The sequence below is a fragment of the Tyto alba genome, unplaced genomic scaffold (assembly GCF_018691265.1).
Source record: "Tyto alba isolate M040663 unplaced genomic scaffold, T.alba_DEE_v4.0 Super-Scaffold_29, whole genome shotgun sequence".
NCBI classification, from domain to species: Eukaryota; Metazoa; Chordata; class Aves; order Strigiformes; family Tytonidae; genus Tyto; species Tyto alba.
The window spans coordinates 10,478,895-10,491,001 of NW_024881303.1; the positions used below are offsets into that span (position 1 = coordinate 10,478,895).

Sequence of the window (12,107 nt, forward strand, 5' to 3'; positions counted from 1 at the left end):
CAGAAGTGTTGGTGTTGAACAAGCCCTTTCAGGCACCGATTCTTTTAGCAAGTACAGTATTTTCAGTAATTTCTGTTCAGAGGAAGAAAAAAAAGCTTAAGCAGGATAGAGTACTGTTTTCTTACGTTCATTTTTCTTGGCTTCTCTTGCTCAGCCCACATCATTCAGACACCTAGGCAGCCAATCCATTAAAATAAAATACTTTTTCTAGACAAGTGCATCAGGCACGCTCCTGCGCGCAGGTGCTCCGAGTCCCTGCAGGGCCGCGTCCCAGGGTTGCGCCCCCCCGAAGGAAAGCAACACGCCCCACAGCCAAACTGCCCACTGTTGCCCCACATCAATCCCCTCTCGCCAGAAAAAGCTGAGCCCAGCAAGGCTTTGCTCTTGAAACAGTCCACAAATGCCTGTGTCAGAAAAAGGCACGGCCCTCCCACGGGAGAACCCAGCAGATGAGGGTCCAGGAGTAGATCTTCACATGGCATAAAAAAACCTGAGAATCCGTCTCTCTGGTGACTTAAACTTTTGCTCTAAGCAACACTTTCTGGTGTTCCCTTCTCCACACACGTTGCAAACCAGGCTGTATTTCCCCAAGCAGATGAGGACGTTGAGGGCCCAGGCAGGGTTGCAGCTGAACGCTCAGCAGGAAGATGCACAATCATTACTTTTGCCATCTATCCTTCCTTTTTAAATTCTGCCAGATCGCAGCTTTCATTCCCTTGAAAATAGTTTTGGCCACAGTTCCACTACCTCTTACGTTTATTCAGAGAGACTGTTAAAAAATTAATGAAGTGGCTGCACTACTGGTTTCCAGAGGACACTTTGCACAGCGTCCCAACTCAAACACTGCTGGGTACTGCTGGGGAAGCCTGGGGAGAGACAACATAATGCGTAACCCAGCCCTGTAGTTTAGAGAACACAGAAAGCCTTCTCTGCAGACACAGCACACACAAGCTAAGCTTAAGAAAGCTTTTTAAGAGGCAGAAGAACTTTATTTTTTAATGAATAAAAAAAAAAAAAAAAGCCAAACAAAACCAAAACCATAAAACCCCTCCCTAAAACTTTAAGCATAAAGGTCTCATGTTCAAATATCTAATGCAAAGGTCACCAGGGGATGGGAAGTCTCCCACTGATCCTGGTTAGGTACTTCGCCCCCCCCCGGCTTTGCGTTTTAGTTTTTGCTGGCAAACAATGCAATGTTTTTATCAGATACACACGTTCCACTTCCTACAGAAGCCGTGCTAATGCAGACGACGTGGAGGCAGAGTCCCATGCGGCACCGAGCAGGGTGGGGAGGCTGCAGGCACCCGGAGGCTGAGCAGAGGGGAAGGAGGAATAAAGTTGTTTCAAAAGTGCCAGGAAGGACGCAAAGGTCAGACAGAACTGCAGGAGGGAAGGACAGTGATGGAATGAAGGGAAAAATCAAAATAATTTCACAGACTCATAAACTCCAAGATACATTTATATTTTTACATATGTGTGTGTATGTGTGTGTATATATATATATATATATATATATATATATATACATATATATATATATATATATATATATATATAAGGTGAGAGCAAAAGATTGAGACCAATAATCTTTTTCTATAATCACATACCTGCTGTGGAATGATCATATCCAGGCTGGCTGGATTTAACTACCATTGTTAATCATGGCAATGAAATAAAACAGTACTAAAAATTAAACCAACTATCACCATACCTGACTTGGAAGTCAGACCCCTCTCGGGTGATGGGGACTTGGGGACTTCAATCCTGTGAGTACAGGGGCAGGGAAGGGGGACCCCTGTACTACTGGAGAAGGATCTGCCCCAGCCACAGGCGTCCCCAGGACAGATCCAGTTGAAGTGTGAGTCTTCAGCTGCTTACAATTCTTTCCTTGTGCTGTATTTAACACCAATGTAAACAGGCAATTGAAAAACTTTAGTCCCCCAAACACACACTCCCCCCCCAAATTAACACACGAAATCCAGAATCATTGTCACATGATAAAAGAATGATTTATTAGAGCAACTTTATGATAAAATTATATAAAATAACAATTTGGTTTTTTTTAAAGACATCCACAATATCACCTTGAAACAAAATGTACAGATACTGCCTATAATCCAAACAAAAATAAATTACCATTCAAAAAAAAAAAAAACCAAACAAAAGCAGAAAAAAATCAGGGAAGGAGAAACAAATCAAAATTATACACAGCATTTCAAGAGGGTGTGGAAAAGAGAAAGTCATTAACCGATTCAAGTTATACAAACGTGTTTCAGCTTTACTCTCAGACAGCTCAGCTTGCATTTGTGTTGCATGCAAATGGAATGATCCAGTGAGCAGTTCAGAACAGCAGAATCAGCAGCGTAACAACATCAGAGAGTGAAATAGGCACAATTCAGCACGGGGCACATCGAAAGTGAACAGGTAGTTGTGTCTGGTCTTTGCAAAAGTTATACACATTTACAGAACTCCAAAAATAGCTAGTGTGATCAGCAAAACAGGAAAGAACTAGTAGAATTTTGCACTTACATACTTTACACTTTTTTATCTTTTTCTCCTCTTTTTTTTTTTTTCAGTAGGCTGTATGTAAACATTTCACTAGTTGTACCTTTATTACAATACTCAAAGATGATGCAGGTGTTCTTTTCTCCTGAAGCCCGAGCACGACATGACATCACTGCAGGTGAAGTGAGGTCCTCGCTCACACAGCTCGTACACATCCTCGCGGGAATTCACATTCACGCTATCAGAACACAGTAACAGGTTTTTACATTTGAAAGCGTCGAACTGAGAACATGGTTTTCAAGTACAGTGGAAGAGCTGAGGTCTGGGATTTTGAAAGGTGCTCACGGCATCAGGCACCCCAAGCGTATGGAAACCCAAAAGGACCTGAGCACTTGCTTCCCCAAGGCTCTGAAAATCCCACCCTTCGTTACATTTCGTCAGTCAGATACAAACCAAATGGAAGCAGGGCGGTAGGGGAGCGCCCCACAGGTCAAGCTCCACGCAAGGCCCAGCCGTGGCCCGTGGAAGCCCACGGGTACCTTACACACCGATCCTGGGCCTCCCAGATACACCAGCCCACAGCTGCGAGGCTCACAGCGGGGTCACCCAGCGGCACGTTTCATGCTGGCAGGCAGCACTGCCTGTAAGAACGAGCAATCAATGAAGGAGTAAGAGGCGGCCAGCGCTCTGGCTTATCTGGAGCAGACAAGTGTAAGGGAGGTGTACTTCAGAAGCAGAGAATACAAGAAAAAAAATATGTTGCATTTCATTACTGACTAGCGAAACTGTTTTAAATGCGAAGATGCACGGATGAACGCTGCCTCAGGACACAGGGGCGTTCTATAGTTTGGCTGAGTCACAAATAAAACAGATCGAGTTGTTCATCCTCCTACCCCTTCACACACACATTCCCAGATTATAAACAGACACCGATTGCATCCTCGTTTGTCATTTGAAGAGGTATCATAATTTGCGGGTTGATTTAATTGTAATGGTGTCTGCCAGTGCTCTCTCAAGTTCAGAACAGAGGAAGCAAGGGGAAAAAAAAAAAAAAAAAAAAAAATCTATCCCCAATGCGTTCATGAATGAAAGAAGAATCAAACAATTTTCAACTGAAAGTAAACAGAAGTCCCATCAAGGGCATCTTGCAGAGAAACAAAATCCACTAGAGCATAGCCATGAAGATGTGGAAATGTGGTTAGCAAATGTTAATGGAAGTCAGATATCTGAGTAATTCATTTGTCTCCACAGCAAAACTGAAACACCACCACCTTATCTGTGAAGGTCCTTCAACTCCTCCTGAGTTGGGGTAGCACCTGATCGCTTCAAACCCTACCCAAGCTGGGCTTGAAAAATTGTGTCTCGTGTCAGGAATGATACCACCACTTACGATATTCATCAAGGACACAGTCAAGTATTTCAAGAAAAAACAGATCAGAATAAACAGCTGAAAGAAAACATTCAGATAGTGCGTATATTACAGGCAGAACATCAAGGGCAGATTCTTTTTTTTATTCTGCGTTCATCTATGTAAAACCCAGCCGATTTCTCCCTGGAAAGAGCATCTCTACACAAGCAGATGAGTCTTATAACCTACTGGAAATCTTGGAAGGGTATTTGCACCTACTGTTTACCAGCCAGCACTGTGCACGCTCAAAAGGCACCACTGGCCTGTCGACATACTCCCATTTCGAGACTGATCCTGTTTCTGCTGAAATTGATAGAAAGCTCCCACTGACTTCACCAGGAAAGCAGTCACGGTCTCCGCTAGTAAGATTAAACACTTTGTGAGCATCCCTATTTATTTAAATTATTTTAACAGGTTCCCACTGTTACAACATTCTAGCAGAAAGGCTCAGGTAACTACTGAAGCTAACTAAGGAATCCACTACCCACCCCAAAATATAAAGTCAGCACACAAGAAGCAGTCAAGCTCGGGAAACCATTTTCACTGGTTAAACTACACACTGTATGAGGGCAAAGTGGAACTCATCTGCTCACCTGTCCCAGCAAAGGTATCCTCCACAGCTACAAAAGAACTTCTTTACCTGATTAGTGTTTACTGAACGGGAAGAATGAAAAAGGAATTGTTACAAGACAGAAAAAACTGGGAGCAAACACGTCTGGAAGAGGTCCCCTCAAAACCAAACTTATGTTCTTAAAACAACAAAAATTACTTAATGTTTTGCAGTTTAACAGAAAGACAGAACACCAAAACAACAACTTTTTTTTTTTTTTTTTTAAACAAGGAATTGCTCAGTGCAACTGCACATAATCCTTAGTTTTTCTAGGATTATAACAGATCAAAAATAAAATCCAGACAAAAATCCCAAATGTACTAAGTGCTTGCCACTGTTGAATAGTTGCTGAAGAATACCACAGAATGATGGTCTTCAAGCACTTTTGCATTGAAAAAAAATTCATAAGAGAACTAGCCATAAAGGTGGAGCTACATTTAAGCCATTATTTTTTCAGTGCTGTCAAGTGAACACTAGTTCACAGCAACTGTGCAATTACATTTATTACATGAGCCACTGAAACAGATGATTTTCTTAGCAATTAGCTAATCACAAACATCTTAGTCTTTGGCCCAGTCAGAGGCATTTGTAGCTCACTGTAAAAAGACCGTATATTTACAAAAAAAAAAAAAAAAAAAAAGCAGCTTACAGACAGCATTTGTACCGAAATCATGAAAAGTTGGCAAGCTAAACTGTAAAATCTGACATTTTGTACCTACCCCTAACTTTGGGCGTGAAACATCATCAAAAATAGTAACTGTACTAGTAGTCTTTACATTCATACCATTATTAACTTTTACACTTTCCCAAGAGAAAAACAAAGGGTTTATTCCGTCTTTTTTGGGGGTTTGGACTGAAAAAACTGATGCAAAACTTCATAGTGGTTGCCTTTTTACGACTGCTGAAAAGGACTTCTTACACAACTGTAGTAAGAGTTTCTCCTAGAAACCCACAATATTGCACGATCATTTTGTTGGATTTGCACACTGACTCCAACAGAATTGTAATGCTTCACTTGTACGCTTAAAAAAAAAAAAAAAATCAAAAAATAAAACCAAAACAAATATAGTACCAAAAGAGGTGGTTTGGGTTTGTGGTTTTTTTTTTGTTTTTTTTTTTTTGTTTTTTTTTTTTTTTTTTTAAATTGCGCCTCATGACAACTGAATGATTATAAACAGGCCAGTGCTAGAACACTTTAGCTTCGGCAGTATTGAATAGAGTGTATGCAAAGCCTGTTTTCTTATGGCACACTGGAAGAATAAGTGAGTAATTTTCTAAAAATCAGTTTGCCTCTATGCTGAATATGTGCTGCTCCACAGTGCTCGTCTTGTTTAAAAGGCATACACAGACTTTCCATTCACCCTCACAGCATAGATTTTTTTTTTTTTTTTTTGTGCAACGTGTTAGCAATCTAAACAACTGCTCCACACAAACTGTCCACAAACCACTCATACACAATACTAATGCGACAGTAGATTACAATATGATAGCAATACAAAATATTGTATCAGATCACATATTTCTCTCCTTCTGGAATGAAATTCGAATCTCGTAAGCTAGAAGACCCACAGTTCGATTTCTGTGTGTAGTTTCTCATCTGTGCTGGGGACAAAGTCTCCAGTGGGGACCCAGAAGTGTTAGCAGTCCTGACTTTAGTGGCTGTAGATTGTTTAGCAGCAGAAGATGCTTTGTTACTGGCAACTACATCCAAGTTTCCAGTAGGGTCAATGATAGCATTTATGACTGGGGGAGGGAAAAAAAAAAAGAAAAAAAGACATACAGAGACATATTAGCAGCACTCAGCAGAGTTTCTAAACAGAAGATTGCTGCCTTCATTTTTGAAGGCAGTAGAACTGTAGACAATGCTCGCGCTCATTTTAGTCATGATGTTTTCTTCATTAGTACTTTCAGGCCTAAGCAGCTTTAACAAGCAAAACCTCTCCCAAACTGAAGCTATGAGGACACTCAACTTTCTGGTTAAATTGGAAAAAACAAATGACAGCAGCCAAATGACAAGCTTTTAGCAAGAGTCCAAATTGATGCCTGTATCTTTTTATATGCCTTTATTAAAGCTTATGGATGATGCAAGAGCTTGTCTTGCTTTTTCCATTGCACCGCTCTATGTGCAAAATTCAATTCCAAATAGCATAGCACAGCTGATCGGCTGAAAGAGCTCCTAAATATTACTTCAGCAGAACAGACCTCTGCCATTTCATCTTATGGGGCTATGCTAATTACCACAAACAAAGTATTTCCACAGCAACAGCTTCCAGAATTCAAAAGTCAACAATTTTCTTAAAAATTGGCAGCACAAGATAAATCGACTGTTCATTTCATATGCACCTGTCAGAGAGCACTGGGCTAGCAAACTAAACTTCTGCATCCTTTCCCAGCTTTCAGTGGCAAATCAAGTTGCATTATTTTATTTTGTGCAACTTACTGGCATTTGAGAGACAAAAATAATATTTTAAAAGACCAACCTTCAAGTTGTTTTTGAACTCTCCTAAGCTCCTTCAGGATAGAACTGATTTCCTAGAAACAAAAGCATCAGAATGGAAAATTAAGCAACAAAGCAACTCAACAGATGCAGGAATCTAGTCTTACTCCTTCTGCCTTATCCAATCAAGAAGATTCAAAGTCAGTTCCAACCTTGCTTGTTTACCAGAAATGACAAAGCTAGTATCTGTATTGAGGTGCATTTGGTCAGCACACAGGGACCTCTGCTCTCCATCATTTCACCAAGTTGCTACACCACCACCTGCTTCACAGCCACAGTGGCTTTTAGATTTGAAAAGCTAGCCAGATTAACTGTACAACAGCTCCTCCACATCCTCCTTAATACCAAATACACAAAGGTATTTGTAAACTCAACTCCTAGATGAGACAAAGCAATTGGCCACAGATATACTGCTGCAGCACTGAGCTACACAGATCCTGCACAGCATTGTATGTACACTTACCACTGAACATATTACTGGGTCCATTAGTGTACCACTGGCAGTCCCCATCAATGTCAATAAGAGGTCATGAAAGTACAAACACCACCCTATGGCTGAAGCTTTTTTATTGCCCTATTATCAAACTGTTACAAGTGAAGAAAACAAACATTAGCGAGAATCACCTGTCTACAACTGAAGCTGGGGCAACCACACTGTAGGTGATGCTTTGGTAGATGTTTAAATGAGGCCTAATGACCCTGAACTTGAACATCTGTTAAGGGACTAGGTCTTCGAAGATGAATCACAAAGGGAGAGGGGAAGTTTGGTGAAACACAGCAAGCTGAAGGAACTCACTCTGTCACACTTCAAACTGCAACAAAAACCAGCAGCTGAACGTGTGTGAATGGACTAGAAATTTCAGAAATGGATTGGAGAAGGGCCAGAGCTTGCTGCTGTGGTTTATTACAAAGCTTTCATTGACAAAAGCATTCAGTATTTCACTTGTTTGCATGGTCTTACCTTGTTTGATGTCTTCAGTATTGGCACTTCATTTTCTGAATTCATCTTGGCCTCCATCTCCTCCCAGGTCCTTTCCGAGTTTTGAAACAGAATCCTGCAGCACAAGAAGTGGAGCAGGTCTTAAAATTGCCATCCAGAAGCTGCTTGTTTAAAAGACTTAACTATCACAAGATGTGGCAACAAAGGAGATTGGTAGATTAGCAACTGGAGAAAGCGCCTGATTTAAATCAGGCTGATTTAGGAACAATCCAAAGCCCTTCCCTAACTGATGTCTTCTAAAGCAACAACAAACTTTGAAGAGATTTCACAAGCCTGGTAACCTGCTGGCTTTCTGAAGGCCTTGGGACAGGGAAGGAAAGAGAAGACCATCCACCAGTTTTCTGCTGTATCTTTGCACAGGCAACATTTCAAAGTTAAGGCATCAACAGGCATTACAAATCCAGCATTAAAATTCCAAAAGCCAAACATAGGAGGAAAAGACAATGCAAATAATCATATTACCCTTCCTTCACTACACACAGTTTCCTACATCTAGACTCCCTGTATCTTGATAACACGACTTTCTGAGGCAACAATGCACTATCTTCCACAAGTATCAAGTCAACAAACTCAGCAGCAAGTCAACATTTCAGGCCAGGGACAAGAAGATACTTACTTCATTTTCTCAGCTAGGTTTTCTGTATTTTCACGGATTGTATGTGATAACTGGGACACTGGGTTCAACATCAGATTGTCAAAGATTACCTAAAATACAAAAGGGCAAATCAGAGAACTTTTAGCAAAAGTCACATATGACAAAACTGGAAACTTTTTACAGTGAGTGATCTCCACTGCAACATCTTCATCTTTGTGGATGATACTTGAAGCTCGAGGGAGATTAAGATGATGTGCGGCTTTGTTGCCGCATTTTGGCAAAAAGTTCAATATTAACTTGTTCAGATTTTTTTTCTAGAGACAGAGAGTTGTCTGAAGTAACACAACTATTTCTGGAAGAAAAGGTTTAAGACTTTCCAAACCTCACAGGCACTTCCCCCCCCAAGAAAAACCCAAAAAGCTGAACTGCAACACAAGAAGCCCCACAAGCAGTCTCACTGAAACCATCTCCTGTGATTTATACGAGTTCAAGCCACCTTCACAACAAGGTATCCCACCATGTTCCAATCTGCTTTAATAAAACCAACAACAACAAACCACCAAACCCCAAATATTCAAGTCCTGGGGCTCAGCAGAGCCCCCAGACTTCTGTCAGGAAAGCCTGCATCAGCTGGGGGTACTCTGACCCTGCACGTTTTATTCAGCCTTGGCACCTCTTTACTGGGAAGTGAGGGATTGCTTCAAGTCGGGCACAGGACAGGATGGGTACCAGTGGCTCAGCCCAAGTTCCCCCTCCATCTGCCCACCTGAGCCACACTCCACCTCCAGAGCAGCAGAGCGCCCGTGCTGGAGCCCAGCTCCCACCTGAGCCACACTCCACCTCCAGAGCAGCAGAGTGCCCATGCTGGAGCCCAGCTCTCCCCTCCTGCCTGCCCTGGAGCCTCTGCCCCAGCTCTTCCTTCCCAGCCAGAGCCAGCAGGCAGAAAGCAAGCAGAAGCAACAGCCGAGAGCGTTGCATCAGCAGCCCGCTCCTCTGCTCTCTGGCACCATCGCCCCCCTACACCCCTCACCCCTCCGCCAGCCCCAGCCTCAAGTTTCAGGCCAGGCTTCCTCACCCTTTAGCATCGTTGCAGTGATTTCCAGGTTACCCTGCTCTCTCAACCCAGGAGAATTGCATCAAATTGCAGATGTTGAAGGGAGCAATGCAGAACAAGTGGCTCGCTGTCTGCACGGCCCAGTAACCCCGCTGTGCCACCGCGCTCAAGCCCAGCTGCGGAAACTCCTCGTAAGGTCCAGATTCTGCCACTGCTGCTCCATGGGCAGCTCTAACCAAGATGTTGGTTGCAGATAAGTAAGGTGCCATTAAACTATCGGTGCTGCACATTTCAAAGTTGAGCTTTTTGTGTTTTTCTTCAAAACAGCAGTGAAGTAAGTGGGCTCTGACACCGAATGCCCCCTCCCAAGCAAGTGACCAAGCCTCAGGTTTTAGTGGAGTTTTACACAAGAGAGAAAACTACCAGTCAGTATTGGCATGAAGGGCGATTCTGTTCCTGTTTTTTTCTTTTTTGAACAGTTTCTATACCTACAAGTCAAGGCTCTTGAGAAGTGCATTTTTTTTTTTTTTGAGTAGCCTTTGGCAGCTTAGAAAGAGAGCAGGTACACATACTGCAGTTTAAAGCAATGCTGTATATAAAGTAAAGAAAAAGGTGGCCTGCCTCCTCACGGTTTCTCGTCCTCGTTTTTCTTGAGGGATCCTCTTCTCTATTATCGTTCATATTTTGGTCAAAATCCTTCAGTTCCACTGATCCTGGAGGCACTTTCTGGTAGTTCAGACTTGCTTCTGGAATGTGCTGCACCAACTTGGAAATAATGAATAATGAGTCATTAAAAATTAGTAGGGAAGAAGGCACACAGGCACTCACTACAGGTACTGCAGATTTTCAGGCAAGCGCCAGAGGAACACTGATTCGTTTAAGTCTTGTTCAGACAGGTATGGGTTCCAAAGCAAAATACTAGACCCCAATCCTGCAAGCGTCTACCCACTGGCGTCATCCTACAAAACTCAGTGGGGCTATTCCACTTTATAATTTTGAGACTTGAGCATGTAGTTGAAAAGTACATCTTTGCCTTTTTTGAATTTAGCTAAAACTCAAAAAGGCCCTATTTCCCCATATCTTATGTTTTAATATACCAATGCACCATCAAAGTCATACTAAAATTAATCGGAAACCACCTAGTAACACATGGAAGGGATGAAAAAGCAATACAAACCCACTGACAATGCAAATAATTAACAGGAAGAACAGAAACGACAAGACAGCTACCCCTGTTCGGTTGACTGACAGACAAAAACTCTGAAGGAAGGGGAGGAAAATAACTGTGACGAGACAGAGATACAAAAATAATGGGATGGAAAGTGCACCTGAGATGGATATGCCAGCCGAAAAGATCTACGAGCAATCTGTGTTAAAACAGAAACAAAGAGATCAACGCTAGTGAATGACTGTGACAGCAAGTATCAAGAGAACACATGGTTTGGGGTTATTTTGGGTTGACATTCCCAAAAGCGCATTCCTGATGCCCACCTCCCGCATGCACTGAAGCCCGTGGGGGCCCTGGTCACCAACCAGTTCTGCAGAGGCAGTCTCAGGCAGCTCCCCAGTTACTTCGAAACAGACTGTGCTGTGTGAAATCCAGCAGCCCTCCAAGCACAGAGAATGGGCTAAACATATAGCCCAGGAAGCTCTTCGGTTGGCAAAGCACACAGCCCTTGTGAGGAAACCATGTGCCATCCAAGGTCCAGGCTCCCCATACTCTATGCAATAGTTCCTGGGTTATACACAGGCAGAAGGTATGAGGTATTATGGCACATGGGCACCACAGCCAAAATGTTTAGCTAATAAGCTGCTTTTTTTTAAGCATCCTTTTGTGAAGTGCCGAAACAGTAAGTTAGGCTGCTTGCAGTGGTGAAACAGCGTCAGAAGGGAATGAGATACTCCTACAGTCCAGCAGTTCTCGGCACAAGCAGCTGAAAACACGGTAAGGACAGCATCTGCTCCCCCAACACCAGGAGATTTTCATATGTGAAATGGTCTCTTCTCATGCTTTCTGCTCTGTCACACCCGTAAGCATTTCCTCTTGCCATAACAACATTCATACTGAATATGTCAAACAACAACTTAAGAAACGTGACAGGGCTCCTAGGTTTCTGCTATATCATTCTCAACTTTTAAAAAAAAGACCAACCAAAAGAATTTCATGCAAGGCTAGAATTTTCAGAAGTGGCCAGTGACTTGGGATGACCCACGCAACTATGTTTGCAGAGCAGTCTGACTGCTTGGCTCTGCAGAAAGCTGGGTCCTGTAAAACCTGCACACCCACAACCCAAAGCATCCCAAACAAACCATGGCTTTAGTAAACAGAAATCATGAAGGTTTCACCCTCAATGGACCCTTTTTGTTTGTTTGTTTGTTTGGGTTTTTTTTGCTTGACTTGTAGCTGTACTCAGTTGAGTATGTCAGGAATCCAGGCT

The 12,107-nt window shown here is 42.5% G+C and overlaps 1 protein-coding gene across 9 annotated transcripts in view; it reads right to left on the reverse strand.

The window, feature by feature from the left end:
* Positions 1 to 1,990: 1,990 nt before the first annotated feature.
* Positions 1,991 to 12,107, reverse strand: part of CEP170B (centrosomal protein 170B) — a 58,585-nt gene continuing 48,468 nt past the window's right edge. For 5 of the 9 annotated variants that reach the window (XM_032981600.2, XM_032981593.2, XM_042799063.1 and 2 more), the window contains 6 exons: positions 10,998 to 11,036; positions 10,291 to 10,434; positions 8,637 to 8,725; positions 7,982 to 8,075; positions 7,004 to 7,055; positions 1,991 to 6,266 (listed from right to left, as the gene is read on the reverse strand). In XM_032981600.2, the coding sequence (XP_032837491.2) occupies positions 6,031 to 6,266; positions 7,004 to 7,055; positions 7,982 to 8,075; positions 8,637 to 8,725; positions 10,291 to 10,434; positions 10,998 to 11,036 (654 nt within the window). In that variant the 3' untranslated portion in view covers positions 1,991 to 6,030. The remainder of the gene's footprint in view (positions 6,267 to 7,003; positions 7,056 to 7,981; positions 8,076 to 8,636; positions 8,726 to 10,290; positions 10,435 to 10,997; positions 11,037 to 12,107) is intronic. The other 4 variants (XM_032981601.2, XM_032981599.2, XM_042799065.1 and 1 more) reach the window with 1 other exon arrangement.